The sequence below is a fragment of the Megalobrama amblycephala genome, linkage group LG4, assembly GCF_018812025.1.
Source record: "Megalobrama amblycephala isolate DHTTF-2021 linkage group LG4, ASM1881202v1, whole genome shotgun sequence".
NCBI classification, from domain to species: Eukaryota; Metazoa; Chordata; class Actinopteri; order Cypriniformes; family Xenocyprididae; genus Megalobrama; species Megalobrama amblycephala.
In genome coordinates, this window is record NC_063047.1 from 53,979,400 (window position 1) to 54,003,529 (window position 24,130).

Consider the following 24,130-nt stretch of genomic DNA (forward strand, 5'->3'; position numbering starts at 1 on the left):
AATAAGACCAAATTGTTCTTTGATACAGAGCTGAGAGATGGTTACAACTACACTGCCCAGCCTAAAATAGCTTTCATATTGAGAGATATTTGCGTTCACCAGGGAGCCGTTTTCAAAATGCGGGGTATTGAAATCGTGTTTGAATGCGCGCTCCCGTTTACTTTCACTTTCAGCGATCACGCGTAACTCTGTAAATATGGAGCGGCGGCGACCGTTATCCAACTGAATTAAGTGTTTTTTATTTAAATACAAAGCAAAACGACAGTGGAGGCGTAATGTAAACGTAGCTGTGGCATAATTCTTTCCTAATCATCCTAACACTCTGTCATGGCAACATCACGAGACTACTTTTCGCCTCGACAAGAAATCTCGTCACATTTTAGTCTCGTCACACCCCTATAAATAAGTGACTAAATATTTAGCATTCAAATCAACTTGCAGTACACCTTTAAAGCTGCTGTAGGTAACTTTTGTAAAAAATTTTTTTTTACATATTTGTTAAACCTGACATTATGTCCTGACAGTAGAATATGAGACAGATAATCTGTGAAAAAATCAAGCTCCTCTGGCTCCTCCCAGTGGTCCTATTGCCATTTGCAGAAATGCACCGCTCCCGGTAAGAAACAACCAATCAGAGCCAGGAGGAGTGTCTTAGCAGTGTCAATCAATCAAGCTCGCGTGCGCGCTGATCTCACCCCTCCCATACACAGCGCCAGCGCATACAGGCTTCAAGATTACCGGTGTGCCGCAGCTTTGCTTATGGCGGAAAAACAATCCAAACTGTCAATTCCTCGAGTGGCACCTGCTCATAAAATAAAGACGGGTAAACGGAAAAAGACAGATGACGATGATAAAAAGGCCAAAAAGAAAGAATTAGATAGAGCCCGAAATAAAACGAGGGTAAATATCGGAGCGGCTTTTCCGAGGTGGAGGGAGCTATGTGTCCTGAACGGATTAAAAACCGATGCAGAGTCAGCCACATTTCTGCTTGACAAGTAAGTATCCCCGCTTGATTTGTTTAATTTAAGAACTACACAACTAAGATAATTTCAAAACAGGACTGACAAATTATGTATGGCATGGTTTCTTGTAGATTTCAGGTTTCAGGTTTCTTTTAGTTTCAGGGTGGTCCTTTGCATATAACATCGTTTTATTTCGCCATAAGCAAAGCTGCGGCACACCGGTAATCTTGAATTTGACGCCTGTACACTGTGCATGACAGGAGTGTGATCAGCGCGCACGCGAGCTTGATTGATTGACACTGCTAAGACACTCCTCCTGGCTCTGATTGGTTGTTTCTTACCGGGAGCGGTGTATTTCTGCAAATGGCAATAGGACCACTGGTAGGAGCCAGAGGAGCTTGACTTTTTCACAGATTATCTGTCTCATATTCTACTGTCAGGACATAATGTCAGGTTTAACAAATATGTAAAAAATATTTTTTTACAAAAGTTACCTACAGCAGCTTTAATGGACAACGTTTGACCACATCATTCATATGGGCAAACTCTTATATAAAGTGCAAAGTTGCATTGTTACTTAATTTAGCTTGTTATTTTTCTAGTCATTTTGTATTTTTAATCTAATTTTACATAAAATTAGTTCACTTTATTACAAATGACCTCAAGATTTACTCACTCTCAAGCCTAGGTGTATATGTATTTCTTCTTTCTGATGAACACAATCAGAGTTATATTAATAAATATCCTGACGCATCCAAGCTTTATAATGGCTGTGAATGGGGCCAATGAGATTGAAGCTCAAGAAAGTGCATCCATTTGTCATAAACGTACTCCACACGGCTCCAGGGGATAATAAAGGCCTTCGAAGGGATGCGCTTGTGTAAGAAAAATATCCATATTTAAAGCTGCAGTCTGCGATTTTTGGCCCTCTAGCGATTAATAAACAGAACTGCACGCATCTTGCGGAAGAACATTGTTGCCGGAGCTACTTTTCTCCGTGTATGTCTATGGCAAGTCACGAAGTTACTGTGATACTCTGCGGCGGGTCCTACCAGTCCGGTCTGAAATAGTCCAAATATAAACGCTTATAATAAATGTACCATAATGATTCAGGGTAAGACAAAAACACAGTTTGGAAAATGGATTCATGTTGTACATTCTCATTATATAATTTTTGTAAATTTTGAATACAAAAAAAGTTGCGGACAGCAGCTTTAACAAGTTATGAAGTAAAATATCTAGCTTCCGTTAGACTGCCTTTCATATTCAACTTACAAAAAAAGCATAACTGACATTGCCTTTTTTTCACAAGTTGAATACGGAAGGCATAGGACATTGCGCTTTCACTTACAATTTCTTCGTAAGTTGAATACGGAAGGCGGTCTGGCGGAAGCTATATATTTTACTTTATAACTTGTTAAATATTGATATATTTTTATAGGTTAAGCTTACGGCAACTTTAACTTAATGTTGCTAAACTGAATGTACAAAGCAAACTGTTAACTGAAATATCCACAATATTAAAAACACTGAAATAAGAGTGCAAGGTTTATCAGTCAAACAAATTCGTGTGAAATTTGTGTTCGTTACTTTAGCAACAGTAGATTCCTGTTCTCGTTTTCTTCCAGACTCATCATTGGTTCAATTCATTTTGTGAATGTGATTCGCACACTGCCTGTAATACATTATGCATGTACTCTGATTACTAAAGCTGATGGGATCACATTGATTTCCATAGTATGGAAAAAAAAAAAAAAAAAAAAAATACAATGGAAGTCAATGGGGTCCCATCAACTATTTGATTACCCATATTCTTCAAAATATGTTCTTTTGTGTTCAGCAGAAGAAAGAAATTCATACAGGTTTGGAATGACATGCGGTTGAGTAAACGATGACAGCATTTTCATTTTTGGGTCAACAATAAGTTGACTAAACTGCCTCCTTGTCGTCATTACTTACCTTTAACTTATGACATTACAGAATTGATTAACTGAAGTCAATATAAGCCAAAAACCTTAATGTCAATCCCTGAATGATGCTTTTTTTCATTTATTAATGTATGCTTGTATAGATAGGCCTATTTTATCACAGAAATCTAAACTGTACACTCTAAAAACTAATTCAGGGGACCTTTAGGCATTACTTAAATATATATATTGTTATGAAATAAAAAATCAAGTTCTGAAATGCTGTTAGACTTTTTACTTGTAATTGTTATTTTATTGAGCTTGGATGACACACAAATTATGCCTATTGATTCGATATACTATCATGACTTGTCATAGTTTAACATTTTCAGTTAATCAAAAATGTATTAAATTTTAAGTTCTGTTAATGTAAAATACAATCTGATGACGTGTAAACGTGTTTCATTGTTTTGAGTTGTATGAACACTTCTTTTAATTTAGACGAACTTAAGTTAAGTGAAACTGGGCTGGGATTTATATTTCCCATCATGCTTTGCCCATGGCACTTGAAAGGGAGAGTAAATGCTAAAATTAAGTGTTATATAATGTTTTTAGCACAAAATTAATGGTAAGGGAGATTTAGCAGTAATTAGTGTTTTGTTATGCTAATTTAGAAGAGTTTCTGTTAATGTGGGTTTTTGGAGATTTACCATCATGGTGACAAGCGGTGCTTGGTAAGTTCATGTTACTTAGAAATGCGTTCTATTGTGGCAAAAAAACGTCTTCACCTTACTTAAAACATTATGTTGGATCAACTCAAAATATTGCTTTGAATTAATGTAATTCTCCCAATTGGCTTAAGTTAAAATTCTAGTGGAAAACGTTACCATATTTTTTGTTGTTGTTGAACCAATGTTTTATTTTTTAGAGTGTAACGCTTTTGGTTGCATATAAAATTATGTTATAAGTTATGAGTGAGTTCCTACCTATAGCTGTAAATGGTCACCATGATATTACCAAGTAAGACATGTTCTTGGATCAAAATATATAGGGTGGGGAGCTACTTATTTTGCTATCCTGACGATTCACAGTGATTAACTACTGGGAAACAGTATTCCACACCATAAGCGCCAAATTATGTTTCTGCCGGTGGGTGCCCACGCTCCATACAATCAATTATACTTGGTGTTTTTCAATGCAATGGTGCACTTATGAATTCAAATGCGTGATCTGTCGCATTAGCATACTGCACATTTTGGCAAATGTAATATTCTATTGTAATCCACATACATAGAAAATGTACATACTGTACACTGCGGAAAGAGTATGCTATTGTAAACATAGTCACTGCACAGTTTTACTGCTGACTCTCACGGTATCTGCGCTAAGAACAAAGTACACTTGCCGTCAAATACAAGAAGTAGGCTATATTAACACAAAAACTGAAGACGTGCTGACAAAGTCACAAGGATGTCTCTGTAAATTATTATCGTATTCCTCTTTTTTGGCAGCAGCTGTCATATCATATTCTCTCTTTTGCTTTGTCAAACGCAACCTTTTACCCCTTAATGAGGCTATAAATCTCATTCACTGTCTTTCAAGTATGACTGTAGCATTACTGCATGGGGCTGTTATGGGTGAGATGATTGTTTCTTTGGTCACGTAGCTCTCATCTAAAACACCAGGACCTTTTTCCATTACAGGTGACACTGCTAATCATCACAGGACAAAAAATAGCTTCAGCTCAGCTCATCCATTAGCTTTAAGTGAGTGAATCAGTTTATAGATGGATGAAATATGCAGAAATGTGGTTTGACCATCTCAATCCACTGCAGGCAAGCATTCACTGCACATGCAATACTTAACAGTGTGGGGTGAATTTATGGATCACAATGAAATAACGTTTGTCTGCACATACAATGAAACGGACGCACTCACCAAATATCTCTCCATTTCTGGCATATTCTGTGACTAGATAGAGCATGTTTTTGGTCTCCATGACCTAATGAAAGAGAAGAGACGTGATTCTTATCCATTGCATGAATGTGGAATGTTAAGGCAATGCAATATTAATATCACAAAAAAACCCTGAAATCACAAGAGAACAAGAGACGGACAGCATTTTCACCTGTCACTAGTGTTCACACTTGGCTTCAAGTGAGAAAACAATTCTACATCCTTTTTTGTGTGTGATGCAAAGGAGGAGAAACAAACGTCATGATGGTGACAAGTGATTCACACTTAGTCAATAATATGTTATGGCTATTATTTTGGATATATAGGTGTAATATTCAAGTAAGCTATCTTTCTCTACATTGCTGTCCTATCTCTGAGAGCACTAGTACCACAGCATTAACATTGCTTTTGGACATATACCATGGCAGTGCCATGATAATTGGAGTACCATGTAAATATTGTCAAGAAGTTTTAAACATTTATGTTCATGATGAGGTTAAAAATAAATAAAAATAATGAAATGTTCTAGACAAATACAATATATACAATACCAAATAATACTATAAATACAATAATGTAAAAATTTTAATTTTTTTTTGTAAAATCCAAAAATGTAAAAGTTGTGTAAATTAAATAATTTATCTATCTGATAGATTATTATTATTGATAGATTTTTATTTATTATTATTTATAATAATATTAATAATGATTATTATTATTATTATTATTATTATCCACTGGGGTTGTTTTATAGTTTTGTTGATGTTATTTATTTTATAGATTATTACTATTTTTTAATTATTTTTATTTAATATTATTATTAATCAAAAATGTAAAAAAAATACTCTATAAAATAAATAATAATGTCAACAACACGTAAAAATAACACCAGTAAATAATAATAATATATATAATATATAATATATTATTATTATTATTGGTACTAGAAATACTAAGAATAAGTAATTGTGTCCAAAACATTGACTAGTAATGAATATTAAAAATATATTACAGTAATAATTATTATTAAATAAAAAATAATAACACATAATAATACTTAATAAAATAATAATGTCAACACTATAAAAATAAAACCAATAAAAAAAATAAAAAATATTATAATAATAATAATAATACAAACCAGATTGCAAAAAAGTTGGGACATGCAATAATTTAATGAATCTCATAAACTTATATTTTATTCACAATAGAATATAGATAACATATCAAATGTTGAAAGTGAGACAATTTGAAATGTCATGCCAAATATTGGCTCATTTTGGATTTCATGAGAGCTACACATTCCAAAAAAGTTGGGACAGGTAGTAAGAAGAGGCCGGAAAAGTTAAATGTACATATAAGGAACAGCTGGAGGACCAATTTGCAACTTATTAGGTCAATTGGCAACATGATTGGGTATAAAAAGAGCCTCTCAGAGTGGCAGTGTCTCTCAGAAGTCAAGATGGGCAGAGGATCACCAATTCCCCCAATGCTGCGGCGAAAAATAGTGGAGCAATATCAGAAAGGAGTTTCTCAGAGAAAAATTGCAAAGAGTTTGAAGTTATCATCATCTACAGTGCATAATATCATCCACAGATTCAGAGAATCTGGAACAATCTCTGTGCGTAAGGGTCAAGGCCGGAAAACCATACTGGATGCCCGTGATCTTCGGGCCCTTAGACGGCACTGCATCACATACAGGAATGCTACTGTAATGGAAATCACAACATGGGCTCAGGAATACTTCCAGAAAACATTGTCGGTGAACACAATCCACCATGCCATTTGCCGTTGCCGGCTAAAACTCTATAGGTCAAAAAAGAAGCCATATCTAAACATGATCCAGAAGCGCAGGCGTTTTCTCTGGGCCAAGGCTCATTTAAAATGGACTGTGGCAAAGTGGAAAACTGTTCTGTGGTCAGACGAATCAAAATTTGAAGTTCTTTTTGGAAAACTGGGACGCCATGTCATTCGGACTAAAGAGGACAAAGACAAGTTGTTATCAGCGCTCAGTTCAGAAGCCTGCATCTCTGATGGTATGGGGTTGCATGAGTGCGTGTGGCATGGGCAGCTTACACATCTGGAAAGGCACCATCAATGCTGAAAGGTATATCCAAGTTCTAGAACAACATATGCTCCCATCCAGACGTCGTCTCTTTCAGGGAAGACCTTGCATTTTCAAAGATGACAATGCCAGACCACATACTGCATCAATTACAACATCATGGCTGCGTAGAAGAAGGATCCGGGTACTGAAATGGCCATCATAAAGAGGAAGATGCGACAAAGAAGACCTAAGACAGTCGAGCAACTAGAAGCCTGTATTAGACAAGAATGGGACAACATTCCTATTCCTAAACTTGAGCAGCTTGTCTCCTCAGTCCCCAGATGTTTGCAGACTGTTATAAAAAGAAGAGGGGATGCCACACAGTGGTAAACATGGCCTTGTCCCAACTTTTTTGAGATGTGTTGATGCCATGAAATTTAAAATCAATCAGAATCAGGTTTGTAATAATAATAATAATAATGATAATAATTATATATATAGTCAAACCAAAAAGTATTCAAACATTTTTGATATTTTTTATATATTTTCTAGTGGGTGCAGGACACTATAATTCATTTATGTAAGTTAAGATAGTGAATTAAAGTAAACTGTGACATATTATACCCAAAAATTCTTCATACAGTGGACTACCTGGAAAACTGATAAAAATTTGGAACCAAAAATTATTCACTTTGACCTTACCATGTCTTGCTTATGTGTTATCTGACATAATTAAGATTCATTTTTCTGACACAGTTTAACTCTGAGATATTGTTATATTTTTTTAAACTATAGTGAATAAACTGTAATTATGAATGAAATGTTCAAGGTGAATACATTTTGGTTTGACTGTATGTATATATATATATATATATATATATATATATATATATATATATATATATATAAGGGAATGTTTCTTCATTTCATAGCACTTTTTTTGCCTGGTTGTGAGGTCTAGTGTTGGACTAATGACCATGTGGGCATTTGGTAGATTTCTATAGGTTACTGATATTCCCAGTTGCATCTGCCAAAGGAACAGTGAGCAGTGAACAGTGAATTTTTTTTAGAAAGCTCTATGTACAATACCAGACAGACAAATCACAATATGACCACTGCTCCTAGATTGGACTGCTGCTGCTGCTGCTGTATTTGTGTTGTGTAACAGCACAGGCAGCTGTTGATACTGCATCAGCATCCAGGCTCAGAGTGACCTAAAAATCTTACATAACATAACAACAAGACTAACCCTATAAAGCTCCCAGCTGAAACCACTGGATTCAACAGGCCTTATTCTCTAGAAAAACAGCAGTCTCATGGAACAAATGCTAATACAGGTAAGAAACAAAAATCACTGGGCAGCTGATGGGTTATCACAAATATGCAGATGAATGATCATGCAGTACCTGGTACAGCTTGATGATGTGAGGATGGTCCAGCAGCTTCATGATTTCCACTTCCCTGTAGATCTTCTCTAGGTTCACTGCATCTAGCTGGGTCTTGTCTATAATCTTAATGGCCACCTGCAATTCAGCAAATGTAAATGTTATGTATAGTGGGCTTTTATTTTGACGCCACTGACGCATGAATTATTTATGGTTTCTAGAAAAATAAAGGATTATTCACTGAGCTGCACTGCAATAATAAACAACAATACAAAGAAACATTACTAATTTTAGACCTATAGATTTCTAAAAAAATCAAAAGACCTCTAAGGCATACAGTATGCCATTCATGTATATGACTTTATAACTGTAATAAAGTTTTTTTTTTTTTTTTTTTGGCAGATTTCAATCTAACATAAAATCATTTTGCTCACAGATTGCTTCCTGTCTCATGTCTTTACAGCACCTTTAAAAAATTATGCAACTGCAACTGGATATACAGCTGTTCCACTTTTGCTTCTATGGGAGAAATGGTGGGAAGCTGCATGACTTGTTTGGTTTTATCTGAACTGATCTTGACTGTCACTCTTAAACTCAAGTTCAGAGTAAACTGACCCTGGCACAGCAACAATGTAATACTAATGTAAACTGATAACAGAGACATAAGGGCAGATCCAGTTATTTACAGAAAATAAACATTAAGCAATGCACAGTTTCATTTATTTAAAGTACTTTATCCAGGTAAACAACAACCCGAACATGCAAAATATGTTTTTATACTTATGATTTGCCACTATGCCCTAGATATCAAAGGTCACAGTTGTTTTTTTTTTTGGATCTATTAAGTTATTCAAAAATATATTTAAAAATGTAATTAAAATAAAATATTACTTAAATACACGTTTTCTGTAATGAATATGCTTTTTATATGATTTTTTAATTCATTTATTTTAAAGTCAAAAGGTCTAGGTGATGAAACTGTTTAATTTAATAGTCATTAAAAGGTTTCAAATTCTTGAAATATTATTAAAAGTAGTTTGGTAGTGAAGAAATGTAGTTTTGAAATATTAATATTTGTAATAATAAAGTCAGTGTGGTGTAACCAATATGCAGGAAGCCATACTGTTGTGTGACAAAAATCAGAGGACCCTATTAGAGCCTTTTTATATTAACTTTATATACATATATATATATATATATATATATATATATATATATTTTTTTTTTTTTTTTTTTTTTTTTTTTTTTTTGAAGCCGTGTTTTGTTCCAGTTAAACAGAGTTACCCAAAGAAAAGTTCTTGATATGTATTAGTCACACACTCACACAAACACACACACACACACACACACACACACACACACACACTCGTCAAATGTTGGTTACACTTTATTTTAAGGTGTCATTGTTACAGTGTAATTATATATTATATTATATATTATATATTATTATATAATTAACAACATGTACTTAGTATAGGGTTAGGGTAGGATAGTTGAGGGTTAGTTGCATGTACGTATGCATAAATTTCTGTATATGGTAAGGTATGTAACAAGGAAACTAAGTGTTACCCAATTATTTTAGTTTTTGGTTACACCACTTGACATGGTAGAAGTCATTACATTTTTATTTTGTACAACATGGTATAAACGTAGATCAAAACTGTATGAAACCAACACGAGTATCAACATATTAGCGCTTGGCACATGTTTGTCAAAAACAGCATTTAAAAAAAAAAATTCTTTATTTCTCATCTCGCAGATCCCATGTCACAGACCCAAACACAGCTCACAAAATATTTAGGTTTAACAATTACAGGCTACTCTTTCCCTTTCTTTCATTAACGATAAAAGTGAACATGCAAGTTGTTTCGATTGCGCAGAAAGCGCAAGTACACTGAAACCCTAGTGTGTGTGCGTATATCAGGCTACTCACCTCAGATTTTGTGATGCGATGTCTCGCCAGCTTCACAACTGCAAAATTGCCTTTTCCCAGCGTGCGCTCAATATCATAAAATCCCACGCGAACCGGAGCCCGCTGCGACGGCTTTTGGTCCTGGGCGGCCATGACCATAGTTTTCTGGTGAACTACTGGATAAAGAGGTGTGTGGATGATTTGGCCACCTTCACCTGCTCTTACAAATCAACTGAAGTGGCGGGTATGATTATGCTTCTAATGCCAAAGCTAAAATGCAAATGGGGCATATGGGTGCCAAAGGCTCCTGCACATTTCTTCGTTTCCAGATAAGGGCTCTACATGACTGAAATGAGAGCGCATTCCACTCTGATGCTCGGCATGAGGAATGATGTTCTGGCGCTCGACATGCATTGACGTCAGTGCTGAAGGGATTTTATAAAGGGGCGGATCTCACAAAGCGGCTTCAATGTCCGCGACCAGCATGTCACCAAGACAACCTTATCCACTGTGTATACGTCAATCAGCGGGTATTGCAATCTCTACAAACACTTCAACTCAGTTACGTACATTTGACCTTCAAAATTATTTAAATGCATTTTATTGTTTAGCATATATTTATTAAAATGATCCTGCACACTTCTTCAAACAGTTGTGCCGACGAGTAGGCTACGCATTTTAATTCATTTGTGCTGCATACGTTTTTCATAGAGGACTGATTTTGCTCAATACGTGCAAAAATAACTGTCATAGATATAAATAAATAAATAAATTTCACAGGGATAGAGAGCTCTCTCTCTATGTGTGCTTGAAATGCAGCTGACATCATGATATAGGCTATTGCTTCTTATTTAGAGTTTGTGTTGTTCAACACAAAGATGTCGACAAAGATATAGTATTAGTATTTAATTTAAATAAATATGTTTGTACATTTTTTAAAACATCTGTAGATATGTGCTGCTGGACTCTGAGCATGTTGTCAGAGAGCGACCCCTGCTGTCAAAAACGGTTTCTGCTATTACAGGTGCATCACAATAAATTAGAATATCATGAAAAAGTTATTTTCTTTCTGTAATTTAATTCAAAAAGTAAAACTTAAATTTATTCTAGATTTATTAGACAAAGTAAAATATTTCCAGACTTTTTTGTTTTCATTTTGATGATTACAGCTTGCTGCTCATCAAAATCAAAAAATCAGTATCTCAAATTATTAGAATATTTAATTTCAAGTTCTATTAAATTACCATTCTCAGGGTATAAATACTGGGTTTAGGTCAGTAATCCCAACAGCAGTCATGGGGAAGTCTGCTGACTTGACAGTTGTCCAGAAGACGATCATCAAGACCCTCTACAATGAGGGTAAGCCACAGAGGGTCATTGCTGAAAGAGCTGGCTGTTCGCAGAGTGCTGTGCCAAAGCAGGAAAGTTGACTGGAATGAAAAAGTCTGGTAGGAAAAGGTGTACAAGTGAAAGGAATGACCGCAGGCTTGAGAAGATTGTCAGGCGAACCCGATTTAAGAACTTAGGAGAGCTTCAAAAGGAGTGGACTGAAGCTGGAGTCAGTGCATCAAGAGCCACCGCACACAGACGTCTTCAGGAAATGGGCTACAACTGTCACATTCCACTTCTGAACCAAAGACAACGTCAGAAGCGTCTTACCTGGGCTAAGGAGAAAAAGAACTGGACTGTGGCTCAGTGATCCAAAGTCCTCTTTTCAGATGAAAGTAAATTTTGCATTTCATTTGGAAATCAGGGTCCCAGAGTCTGGAGCAGGAGTGGAGAGGCACAGAAACCATGAAACCAGAAGTCCAGTGTGAAGTTTCCACAGTCAGTGATGATTTGGGCTGCCATGTCATCTGCTGGTGTTGGTCCACTGTGTTTTCTGAAGTCCACAGTCAACGCAGCCATCTACCAGGAAATTTTAGAGCACTCCATGCTTCCTTCTGCTGACAAGCTTTATGGAGACGCTGATTTCATTTTCCAGCAGGATTTGGCACCTGCCCACACTGCCAAAGGTACCAAAAGCTGGTTCAATGGCCATGGTGTTACTGTGCTTGATTGACTGTGCTGACCTGAACCCCATAGAGAATCAAGAGGAAGATGAGAGACACCAGACCCAACAATGCAGATGACCTGAAGCAACCTGGGCTTCCATTACACCTGAGCAGTGCCACAGGCTGATCGCCTCCATGCCACGCCGCACTGATGCAGTATTTCATGCAAAAGGAGACCCAACCAAATATTGAGTGCATAGAAATGAACATACTTTTCAGAAGCCTGACATTTCTGTTTAAAGTATCTTTTTTTTTAAATTGATCTTATGAAGTATTCTAATTTTTTGAGATAGTGAATTGGTGAGTTTTTGTTAAATGTGAGCCAAAGTCATCACAATTAAAAGAACCAAAGACTTAAAGTACTTCAGTCTGTGTGCGCTGAATTTATTTAATACACGAGTTCCATAATTTGAGTTGAATTACTGAAATAAATGAACTTTTCCACGACATTCTAATTTACTGAGATGCACCTGTATGTTCTCTTATTACTACACATGTAACTATGACTGGTGATAAATTTGCCGAAATGTGAAAGTAAATATATTTAATTTCAATTTCATTCATTTGTTTTTGTTTATTAAGGCTTCATTAACATCACTGCATATACACATTCCAATATTTGCATATAAGAAACTTGAAGGCTGTTTGATCATTCATTATTTCACAGGAAAAGACAGTCTGCAAAAGATTGTCACAGTGTAATTAATTACTGAGCCCGATACAGCACATCCAGTAAAAGCAGCATAACATGGTCATGCGAATCAATCAGTGGGAGCAAACAAGCTATTGCATATCCAAGCCATCTCTGTCTGATTTGTTGAGCAGCTTTTGTTTGTACCACCTTAGCGTTCATCCGTCAGAGTTTGGCTTTAAAGATGCATTAAAAGTACACAAAAAGTGTTATTTTCGCATGTGTCACAGGAGCTTATGAAAACTAGAATATGAATAAACGAGAAAAAGGTAAACTACAGTACTGTGAAAAAGCCTTAGGCACGTCAGTATTTTCACCCCCCAAAAAAGGTTTTAAGCCATTTATTTATATCTTTTGCTGTAGTGTGTCAATAGGAAATATCCGTTCACATTTCCAAACATTCATTTTGCCATTAATTGTAATAATCCAGTGAGATTTTTTAATACACAGAGTCTGAGAACATGGAGATCAGAGCTCACAGTGATTACATGAGGAAACAGATGAAACTGAGACAAACTAAATCCAGGAGAACCGTGGCCGTGTCTCTAAGATGCTTGAAGAAACCTGCCTGCAAAGATAAAGTACTGTGAAGAGTTTTAGGCACTTTGCATTTAAAACAGCTCTTGTCCAGGTACACTTGGGCATCATTTTTCAGGTAGCTTTGGAGGCAGGTTTCTTAAATATCTTGGAGACACGGCCACAGTTCTTCTGGATTTGGTTTGTCTCAGTTTCATCTGTTTCTTCATGTAATCACAGACGGATTTGATGATGGTGAGCTCTGATCTCCATGTGGAGCACCGGCTGTTATCAGTCTTATTGTGTATTCAAAAATCTCACTGGATTATTACAATTAATGGCAAAATGAATGTTTGGAAATGTGAACGGATATTTCCTATTGACACACTACAGCAAAAGATATAAATAACTGGCTTAAAACCTTTTTTGGGGGGTGAAAATACTGACGTGCTAAGACTTTTGCACAGTACTGTACGTCTGATAATCATGACCCGTAAACTTCAGATGTTCTTGCACTGAAACTCTGGTAGAGAGTAAATTGATGGTAGCCTAGCCTAAATCTGCAGATTTCTGTGAATTCATTTATCTCATTCATTCAATACATTTTGGAAATGTAAAGCATGATACTGACACAGTCCAGTGAGTCCACACATATCCAAGCTCCTTTTGAGCTCTAGCGCAAACCTGATCTGATTACCTATCCACTTTTTTGCAACGTGGAAGTATGATATTTTTTTAAATGTGCGAGACTTCCGGTTAACTGGATAAATAACAAAGTGCAGTAAACGGTAAAACTGTTTGAGCTACAAACCAATGTGTTTATGATTATATGATAACTATAAAACATTATCCGTATATCGTATTATTATCCTTATATTGTAATCATTACGAGCACAAGTTTTAGACTAACACGTTTAACTGAATATATGACGTTAAAGGGTTAGTTCACCCAAAAATGAAAATAATGTAATTTATTACTCACCCTCATGTCGTTCTACACCCATAAGAACTTCTTTCACCTTCGGAACACAAATTAAGATATTTTGATTAAATCCGATGGCTCTGTGAGGCCTCTATAGACAGCAATGCCATTGTAACTTGACGAGAATAACGTTACTGTGTGTGCCAAAAAAACGAATCCCGAATCACTGATTTGATTCGTAAAGCTCCGAAGCAGTGTTTTGAAATCGGCCCATCACTATATTGTTGAAAAGTCGTTATTTTGGTTTTTTTGGCGCACAAAAAGTATTCTCGTCGCTTTATAATATTAAGGTAGAACCATTGAACTCAAATGAACTGTTTTAAATATGTTTTTAGTACCTTTATGGATCTTGAGATTTACAATGGCATTGTCCATAAAGTCCTCACTGAGCCATCGGATTTAATCAAAATATCTTAATTTGTGTTCCAAAGATGAACAAAGGTCTTACGGGTGTAGAACGACATGAGGGTGAGAAATTAATTACATTATTTTCATTTTTGGATGAACTAACCCTTTAATGAACCACATGTAGTCTACTATTTTATAGCTGTATATACTGCCATACTGATACACTCATCTCTGGCTGATAACAGAAAACATTCTAAATAGCAACACTGAAACAAGCACTTTCTATAAAGCTGTTTTGAAACAAAGTGTATTGTGAAAAGCAAACTTGGAAGATTTTGTAGAGGTAAAATTACTGGAAGGGAATGACACCGGAAGCCTTGCACATTCAAGTTTCAAATGACCACACTCATTCTTACATTAAATATCGATAATATTGGATATCTGGCACCAAGGAAATACTTGGGCAAGACATCAACAGCTATTATCATTCTTAACAAGAGAATACAGAGTTAAATGCTAATGTTCATCTTTCATATCAGTAGCCATATAACTCATCCATCCATCCCTGGTCTCTGTAGTATCTCCCGCTTCCACGGCCTTGGAGCGTGTCATACATATCGTTGGTCACAAAGCCGCTCTCAGTGCTGGCCAGTGTCACAAAACCACTTTCAGTGTCCCTGCCTGCCAGGTTGTCATAATCTCCAGGTGGAGTGTCTGGAGAAGAACCCAGGAAGGAAGTGTTCTTGATGTCAGGCCGTGTGCCGGCCAGGTCTGATTCATGCTGCCTTCGGATGACGTTATAGACGTCAGGGCTCGGGCTGTTGCATCTTTCTCCAGCGGCCCAGTATCCTGGATCCTTTGGAGGGGTCTCAGTCTGTTCTTTCTTCCTGCATGCATAGATTATGTTATTTGCTATCAAATTTAAAATGGCTTTCATCAGTGTAGTGAGTGGTGAAACAACACACCTCTTTGTGAACAGCTTAAAGCAGAAAACTCCCGTTGTCACAATCAGCAGCAGTAGAAGTGGTATGGTTGGCAGCACAATGTATGCGATATTGAGAGCATTGTCTGAAAGATATGCAACAACAGGATATTGGTTAATATGAAAAGTATACAGCCTATATACACTACTATTCAAGAGAGAAGTCTCCTCTTATGCTCACACTCAAAAAATCAATGTACTGTATTAATTTAACAGAATTTTCAGTATTTATTTTTTATAGGTGTTTTACCTGTACTTAGAATTTTGCATTTCATTGCGTTGTGTTTTAGGGTTAACGGAAATGATTTAGAGTTACAGTGTGTGTGTGTGTGTGTGTGTGTGTGTATATATAAACCCGATTCCAAAAAAGTTGGGACACTGTACAAATTGTGAATAAAAAAGGAATGCAATAATTTACAAATCTCATAAACTTATATTTTATTCACAATAGAATATAGATAACATATCAAATGTTATAAGTGAGACATTTTGAAATGTCATGCCAAATATTGGCTCATTTTGGATTTCATGAGAGCTACACATTCCAAAAAAGTTGGAACAGGTAGCAATAAGAGGCCGGAAAAGTCAAATGTGCATATAAGGAACAGCTGGAGGACCAATTTGCAACTTATTAGGTCAATTGGCAACATGATTGGGTATAAAAAGAGCCTCTCAGAGTGGCAGTGTTTCTCAGAAGTCAAGATGGGCAGAGGATCACCAATTCCCCCAATGCTGCGGCGAAAAATAGTGGAGCAATATCAGAAAGAGTTTCTCAAAGAAAAATTGCAAAGAGTTTGAAGTTATCATCATCTACAGTGCATAGTATCATCCAAAGATTCAGAGAATCTGGAACAATCTCTGTGCGTAAGGGTCAAGGCCAGAAAACCATACTGGATGCCCGTGATCTTCGGGCCCTTAGACGGCACTGCATCACATACAGCAATGCTACTGTAATGGAAATCACAACATGGGCTCAGGAATACTTCCAGAAAACATTGTCGGTGAACACAATCCACCGTGCCATTCGCTGTTGCTGGCTAAAACTCTATAGGTCAAAAAAGAAGCCATATCTAAACATGATCCAGAAGCGCAGGCGTTTTCTCTGGGCCAAGGCTCATTTAAAATGGACTGTGGCAAAGTGGAAAACTGTTCTGTGGTCAGACGAATCAAAATGTGAAGTTCTTTTTGGAAAACTGGGATGCCATGTCATCCGGACTAAAGAGGACAAGGACAACCCAAGTTGTTATCAGCGCTCAGTTCAGAAGCCTGCATCTCTGATGGTATGGGGTTGCATGAGTGCGTGTGGCATGGGCAGCTTACACATCTGGAAAGGCACCATCAATGCTGAAAGGTATATCCAAGTTCTAGAACAACATATGCTCCCATCCAGACGTCATCTCTTTCAGGGAAGACCTTGCATTTTCCAACATGACAATGCCAGACCACATACTGCATCAATTACAACATCATGGTTGCGTAGAAGGAGGATCCGGGTACTGAAATGGCCAGCCTGCAGTCCAGATCTTTCACCCATAGAAAACATTTGGCGCATCATAAAGAGGAAGATGCGACAAAGAAGACCTAAGACAGTCGAGCAACTAGAAGCCTGTATTAGACAAGAATGGGACAACATTCCTATTCCTAAACTTGAGCAACTTGTCTCCTCAGTCCCCAGACATTTGCAGACTGTTATAAAAAGAAGAGGGGATGCCACACAGTGGTAAACATGGCCTTGTCCCAACTTTTTTGAGATGTGTTGATGCCATGAAATTTAAAATCAACTTATTTTTTCCCTTAAAATGATACATTTTCTCAGTTTAAACATTTGATATGTCATCTATGTTGTATTCTGAATAAAATATTGAAATTTGAAACTTCCACATCATTGCATTCTGTTTTTATTCACAATTTGTACAGTGTCCCAATTTTTTTTTACAGTGGGTACGGAAAGTATTCAGACCCCCTTAAATTTTTTACTCTTTGTTATATTGCTAAATATAAATTATATTGTCATATGCTAAAATCATTTAAGTTAACTTTTTCCTCATTAATGTACACACAGCACCCCATATTGACAGAAAAACACAGAATTGTTGACATTTTTGCAGATTTATTAAAAAAGAAAAACTGAAATATCACATGGTCCTAAGTATTCAGACCCTTTGCTCAGCACCCTTTTGATCTAATATAGCCATGAGTCTTTTTGGGAAAGATGCAACAAGTTTTTCACACCTGGATTTGGGGATCCTCTGCCATTCCTCCTTGCAGATCCTCTCCAGTTCTGTCAGGTTAGATGGTAAACGTTGGTGGACAGCCATTTTTAGGTCTCTCCAGAGATGCTCAATAGAGTTTAAGTCAGGGCTCTGGCTGGGCCATTCAAGAACAGTCACGGAGTTGTTGTGAAGCCACTCCTTCGTTATTTTAGCTGTGTGCTTAGGGTCATTGTCTTGTTGGAAGGTAAACCTTCAGCCCAGACAGAGGTCCTGAGCACTCTGGAGAAGGTTTTCGTCCAGGATATCCCTGTACTTGGCCGCATTCATCTTTCCCTTGATTGCAACCAGTCGTCCTGTCCCTGCAGCTGAAAAACACCCCCACAGCATGATGCTGCCACCACCATGCTTCACTGTTGGGACTGTATTGGACAGGTGATGAGCAGTGCCTGGTTTTCTCCACACATACCGCTTAGAATTAAGGCCAAAAAGTTCTATCTTGGTCTCATCAGACCAGAGAATCTTATTTCTCACAATCTTGGAGTCCTTCAGGTGGGATTTCGTGTGTCTTGCACTGAGGAGAGGCTTCCGTCGGGCCACTCTGCCATAAAGCCCTGACTGGTGGAGGGCTGCAGTGATGGTTGACTTTCTACAACTTTCTCCCATCTCCTGACTGCATCTCTGGAGCTCAGCCACAGTGATCTTTGGGTTCTTCTTTACCTCTCTCACCAAGGCTCTTCTCCCCCGATAGCTCAGTTTGGTTGGACAGCCAGCTCTAGGAAGGGTTCTGGTCGTCTCAAACGTCTTCTATTTAAGGATTATGGAGGCCACTGTGCTCTTAGGAACCTTAAGTGCAGCAGAATTTTTTTGTAACCTTGGCCAGATCTGTGCCTTGCCACAATTCTGTCTCTGAGCTCTTCAGGCAGTTCCTTTGACCTCATGATTCTCATTTGCTCTGACATGCACTGTGAGCTGTAAGGTCTTATATAGACAGATGTGTGGCTTTCCTAATCAAGTCCAATCAGTATAATCAAACACAGCTGGACTCAAATGAAGGTGTAGAACCATCTCAAGGATGATCAGAAGAAATGGACAGCACCTGAGTTAAATATATAAGTGACACAGCAAAGGGTCTGAATACTTAGGACCATGTGATATTTCAGTTTTTCTTTTTTAATAAATCTGCAAAAATGTCAACAATTCTGTGTTTTTCTGTCAATATGGGGTGCTGTGTGTACATTAATGAGGAAAAAAAATGAACTTAAATGATTTTAGCAAATGGCTGCAATATAACAAAGAGTGAAAAATTTAAGGGGGTCTGAATACTTTCCATACCCACTGTGTATATATATATATACATTTTTATATTTTATATTTTTATATACAATATTTATTAATATATATATATATATATATATATATATATATATTTAGATCTATTTATATATTTATTAATTATATATATATATATATATATATATATATATATATATATATATATATATATATATATATACAATTTATTTCTGTAACCCCTTAACTGTCACTCCCATTTTTGGGTAATGGACCCTAACTTAAATTGTTTTAAATCTTGAATACTTGAGCACAGACTTAAGTTTAAGCGGAATCTTGATGGGCAAAACCAAACCAAACAAAGTTCTTGTGCCTCATGCAAGAATATTTTAACTTTCATTGACATATTTGATTCTCTGGTTGTCTCCGAAATATGTTTGCCTTTATGAACATTTTGAAGCATCAAAGTTTTGATTGGACTTCTGTGGGACAAAAAAATATCAGGTTACATTAAAATTTATTCATTTGTGTTTTGAAGATGAATGACCGGTTTGGAATGCCATGAGGGTGAGTAAATGATGACAGAATTTTTATTTTAGTTCTTTCGAAACCGTACAACTATGTTCATACCATGTTTAACTGAAAAAAATCCCAGTCTTTTGGACCCACTGTATTTAGGTATCTATGTCTTCAACCATGTCTGTGAGAAAAAGATTCACCTGGAGGTTGAGATACGACCACCCTCATGCCATCATCCTTCTCTGTGACAGAGGGGTCTCTGGGTATTCTGGGTGTTGGAAGAGCATCTGTAATATACGAGAATTAGGTTTTTGTGTATTATCTGGTGTAAGTTGAAAACAAAGAACAAACATACAAATAAACCAATAATTACAGACTTTCTCATATTTCACAAATGGTGTATTAAAATGAATCCATCCAACATTTAGGCCAGTGGTTCTCAAACTTTTTGACTCCAAGGCCCCTCTTTGTTCAAGACAATATTTGAAAGTCTTCCTGTCTAAGCTGATATGTACTTTTTCCCCATACTATGCAAGTCAATGGTGCCCCACAACTGTTTGGTTACAAACATTTTTCAAAATAGCTTCCTTTGTGTTCAGCAGAACAAAGAAATGTATAAAGGTTTGGAACAACTTGAGGGTTAGTATTTGATGGCAGAATTTTCATTTTTGGATGAACTATTCCTTTAAGTGCATACCGAATGTAATGTAAATCTACAATTAGTTTTGTTTTAAAATATACTCTTAAAATTTGAAGTACACAACAAGTGATATTTAATACAATTAAGAGCAGTTCTTCTTCACAAGGGTATGTTAACATAACTACATTTAAATAATGTTAAGACTTATTGAGGCCCCCTACTGGTTGAGAACCACTACATCAGCCATCTTTATTTTAGAAAAAAGAAAACAAAATAATTTGTACTAATCATGCAGAGGCTCTATATTAATATACAAATTAATACATTTTTAAAAATATCTCAAGCTTACCTTTAAATGTTTCATTTTCTGCAGGGACTGGTGCTGGAGGTTTATCTGAAACATCACATGATGACCATGTTATCACATACTGAACAGGGGTACGTTTCCCAAAGCAACTATTGTCACAAGTTCTGTCGCTACCAACAGAGTTTAACGAAACTTGCGATCATAGTTGGCTAATGATGCTTTTGGGAAACGCACAGTTCTTCTTGTGCTAGCTCTAATCAAAAATTGCTACTAGATCTGAAAATAATGCTACGAATATTAACTTTAAAATAAATTTCTACATTTTCTGAAGAATGGTAAATAGGACATAGGACATCTAGGATATTCTGTTCTCCAGATATGTGGACTCCTCTTCAGTGTGTAAGCGAATGGGATTTTTACGTTTTCTTATTGTTCACCAGATGGAAATCATAAGCCTGTTTGTTTTGGACAATAATAGCATGTCTCTCTTTACAAAGCTGCACTGTATTCAGTGTGTCATTCATGTCTGTAGCATAAACAGTTCTGGATGAGTTACGTGCAAGTTTAATGCTTAGTGTTAGGTGTCTGTTCAAATCACCAAACCTAAGTACTCTATAAGCAATATCATTAGTAAAATTAATTGACTGAGAAATCAATTGAATAAAATACGCCTTCCCAACCTTTGGTGTACTTGCAGATAAAGTTGTTTTTGGTTTCGCAATTGTCGTCATTCCACTGAAACATGTAAGGACCACCCTGACCCGGAGGAGCAGAGGGCTGATGATACATCACTACACACACCTCAAACCCACAAGAAGGCTCATCCCAGTGCCAGTTCCTGTCACACACACAAAACAATGAGGAAAAGGACCTACATAGGAAACGTGTAAGAAAACCATCAAATGTAGCTCTCGTCACACCTGAAGGTTGCTTGGCTTCCATCCAGCCAGTAGTATTGAGATGGGCAGTCTCCGTTTAACTCCTCATATTCTTGATCCCTACGAAGCCCGATCCAAAAGTCTCCATCCGATGCTTTCAGTTCATCGATGAAATTTTCAATCAGTTTTTGCTCAGTCTTTGACTCAATACTGAGAAGGTCTCCACCATCACTCCTGCAGGCTCGACTCGCATCTTCAAAGTTGAGTTTACGTCGACTGTCCTGAAAGTAGGCGATTTTATAGCAAGGCTTCTCAGTGCCACGCTTGCATATCTGTTGGCCTTGAGAGACACATTATAGACTTTAGAAAAGGAGTGTAAATATATTTAAATATATTGATTCATCCTGTGTACTTTTACTTAGAACACTTAAATGGATAGTTGACCCAAAAATGCAAATTCTGTCATCATTTACTCACCCTCAAGTTGTTCCAAACCTGTATGAATTTCTTTCTTCTGCTATAACATTCATATCTTCTTTTGTGTTTAGCAGAAGAAAGAAATTCATGCAGGTTTGGAACAACTTGAGGGTGAGTAAATGATGACAGAATTTTCATTATTGGGTGAACTATCCCTTTAAGATAAACAATTCTTTATTTAGAAAATGAAACAAAAACAAATGTGTTGTGATTAGGGGTGCGTCTCAGTCAGCTCCCTAGTTCAGTAGTCAGGGCCCTGATCAGGGAGTTGGCCATTTTGAAGGCAGTCTCAATTGCAAAATCCAACCAGTGCACTCAAACGTTTGCTCCCTAAAAAGTCCCACAATTCACTGTGAAAACCATGGAGCATTGATGCTCTTGGCAGAAGTTCTTAAAGTAAAATTCTGAAGTGCAAAACAAATCACGTGAGACAACTTACCACACATAATGCAAATACAAAATATAAACCTTTATTTAATTATATTTCAGCATAAACACGCATCGCTAAGAAGTTATTAAACATAACATAGCTAACATTTATTTATTTATGGCTGAAATGTTGCATGTATATGTAGCAAAGTATGTACTTTAAATAGCATTAAAAAATAACGTCGGAAAGATATCAGTGCCTGAATTCATGTACACCATATATGATTCACAACCTAGGAAGCTTAGGGAGCTGATTGAGATGCACACCATATCTCAGAAAGTACATGCAATACTTTTATGCTAATCTAAACCTTAAGAGATGTACATTACTGTACTCATGTAGGGATTTAGGCTACTGTACATGAAGTCACAGGGGCAAACCCATGGTGTAATGCTTTTTTAAAGTTACAACAGCAAAACCTTCAGCTAGGTGTAAATTTTTTTTAAAAAGAATAGAATTATGATATTTTGATTAATATCTTTACGTTACATTGGCTTCCTGTTTTATTTGCATAAATATGGAAATGTATATAAAAATTGTTTGCTTCACTTGATGAATTTATAATAATAAAGAAAAACAAGCCACATTTTGAAGCACTGAAAAGTGAGACTGTACTTCAAGTGCACTGTCAGTAAAATGTCAGTCAGATGTTAAAATGGCAATCTTTTTTCTCCAGAACACACATTTTCAGTTATGCGTTTGATTATTTTTCTAAAAAGCAATGGTTTTTGAATGTAAAAAAAAATTGGTTTTTCAATGTAAAAAAAAAGAGAAAAAAAGAAAGAATAAAAATAAATAAACCCTTAACATCCTGTAGCATCCTGAAACTAAGATTTTTTTTTTTTCCCAGATAAAGTACAAGTACCTTTTTCATGGCTAAAAATAAAAATGAAATGTAATTATGTTTCTGTTATGATTACATCTCGCTCTATGGATGGCATATAAATATACAGAAATGAGCTGAGATGGAGCTATCATTTAATTTAGAGAAAGCCATTAGTGTCTGCGGCAGAACATACCTCTGGGCTCGTAAATGTCTGCGCCGCAGGGAGAATGGACAACACATCGGGTTTACAAGTGGTGAACAGAGAAAACAGCCACTGTTAAAGCATCATCTAAAGAAGTCACTCACTCCCTATATTCAAGCATAATTAAAATGAATTAAACAGGAAACGAACGAGTCTGATTGTTAAGTGAGCGAAAACAACAAAAACAAAGTTCATGAAAAGCCTTTTAAAATAAAGAACAGTTTCTATAGTTTTTATTTTTTATATATAGGCTAAAGGTTGTAAAAGGGCACAAGTAATATTTCAAATTGTTACTTATTCAATTTAGCAAGCGTTTCCTCCAAATATTACATATTGACTTTAATATTTAAAAATAGGAAACATTTTCGTTCTTTAATGTGTAACTCACCGCCCAGAAGCTTTGACGCGCACGCGGAGACGCTGAATAAAAGCAACACGCAGCCACATTTTCTCATCAGATCCATTTTATCACCTTTGATCAAACTTCCATGGGTATTAAAAGTAATTTCACAAAGGCGATGGAATTCCAATAAAATAAAAAATAAGCATCCAACACGGCTTCATACAGTAGAAAACTAGTCACCTGTCCCGTTATCCGCTGAAATC

General features: G+C 36.4%; 2 protein-coding genes across 4 annotated transcripts in view; both read right to left on the reverse strand.

Moving 5' to 3' along the window:
• Nucleotides 1-10,582, reverse strand: part of sik2a (salt-inducible kinase 2a) — a 50,845-nt gene extending 40,263 nt beyond the window's left edge. The window contains exons 1-3 of one of the 3 annotated variants that reach the window (XM_048190034.1): nt 10,191-10,582; nt 8,279-8,395; nt 4,808-4,871 (exon numbers count right to left, since the gene is read on the reverse strand). In XM_048190034.1, the coding sequence (XP_048045991.1) occupies nt 4,808-4,871; nt 8,279-8,395; nt 10,191-10,328 (319 nt within the window). In that variant the 5' untranslated portion in view covers nt 10,329-10,582. Of the gene's footprint in view, nt 1-4,807; nt 4,872-8,278; nt 8,396-10,190 lie in introns of those variants that run through there. The other 2 variants (XM_048190035.1, XM_048190036.1) reach the window with 2 other exon arrangements.
• Nucleotides 10,583-14,896: 4,314 nt separating this feature from the next.
• layna (layilin a) lies at nt 14,897-24,076 on the reverse strand. The gene is made up of 8 exons (XM_048190037.1): nt 23,913-24,076; nt 23,516-23,533; nt 21,632-21,929; nt 21,392-21,549; nt 20,754-20,798; nt 19,965-20,051; nt 15,726-15,828; nt 14,897-15,647 (listed from the first exon to the last, which is right to left on the reverse strand). Exons 1-8 carry the CDS (start codon nt 23,986-23,988, stop codon nt 15,296-15,298), a joined length of 1,137 nt encoding a protein of 378 aa, XP_048045994.1. The 5' UTR covers nt 23,989-24,076; the 3' UTR covers nt 14,897-15,295.
• Nucleotides 24,077-24,130: the final 54 nt, after the last annotated feature.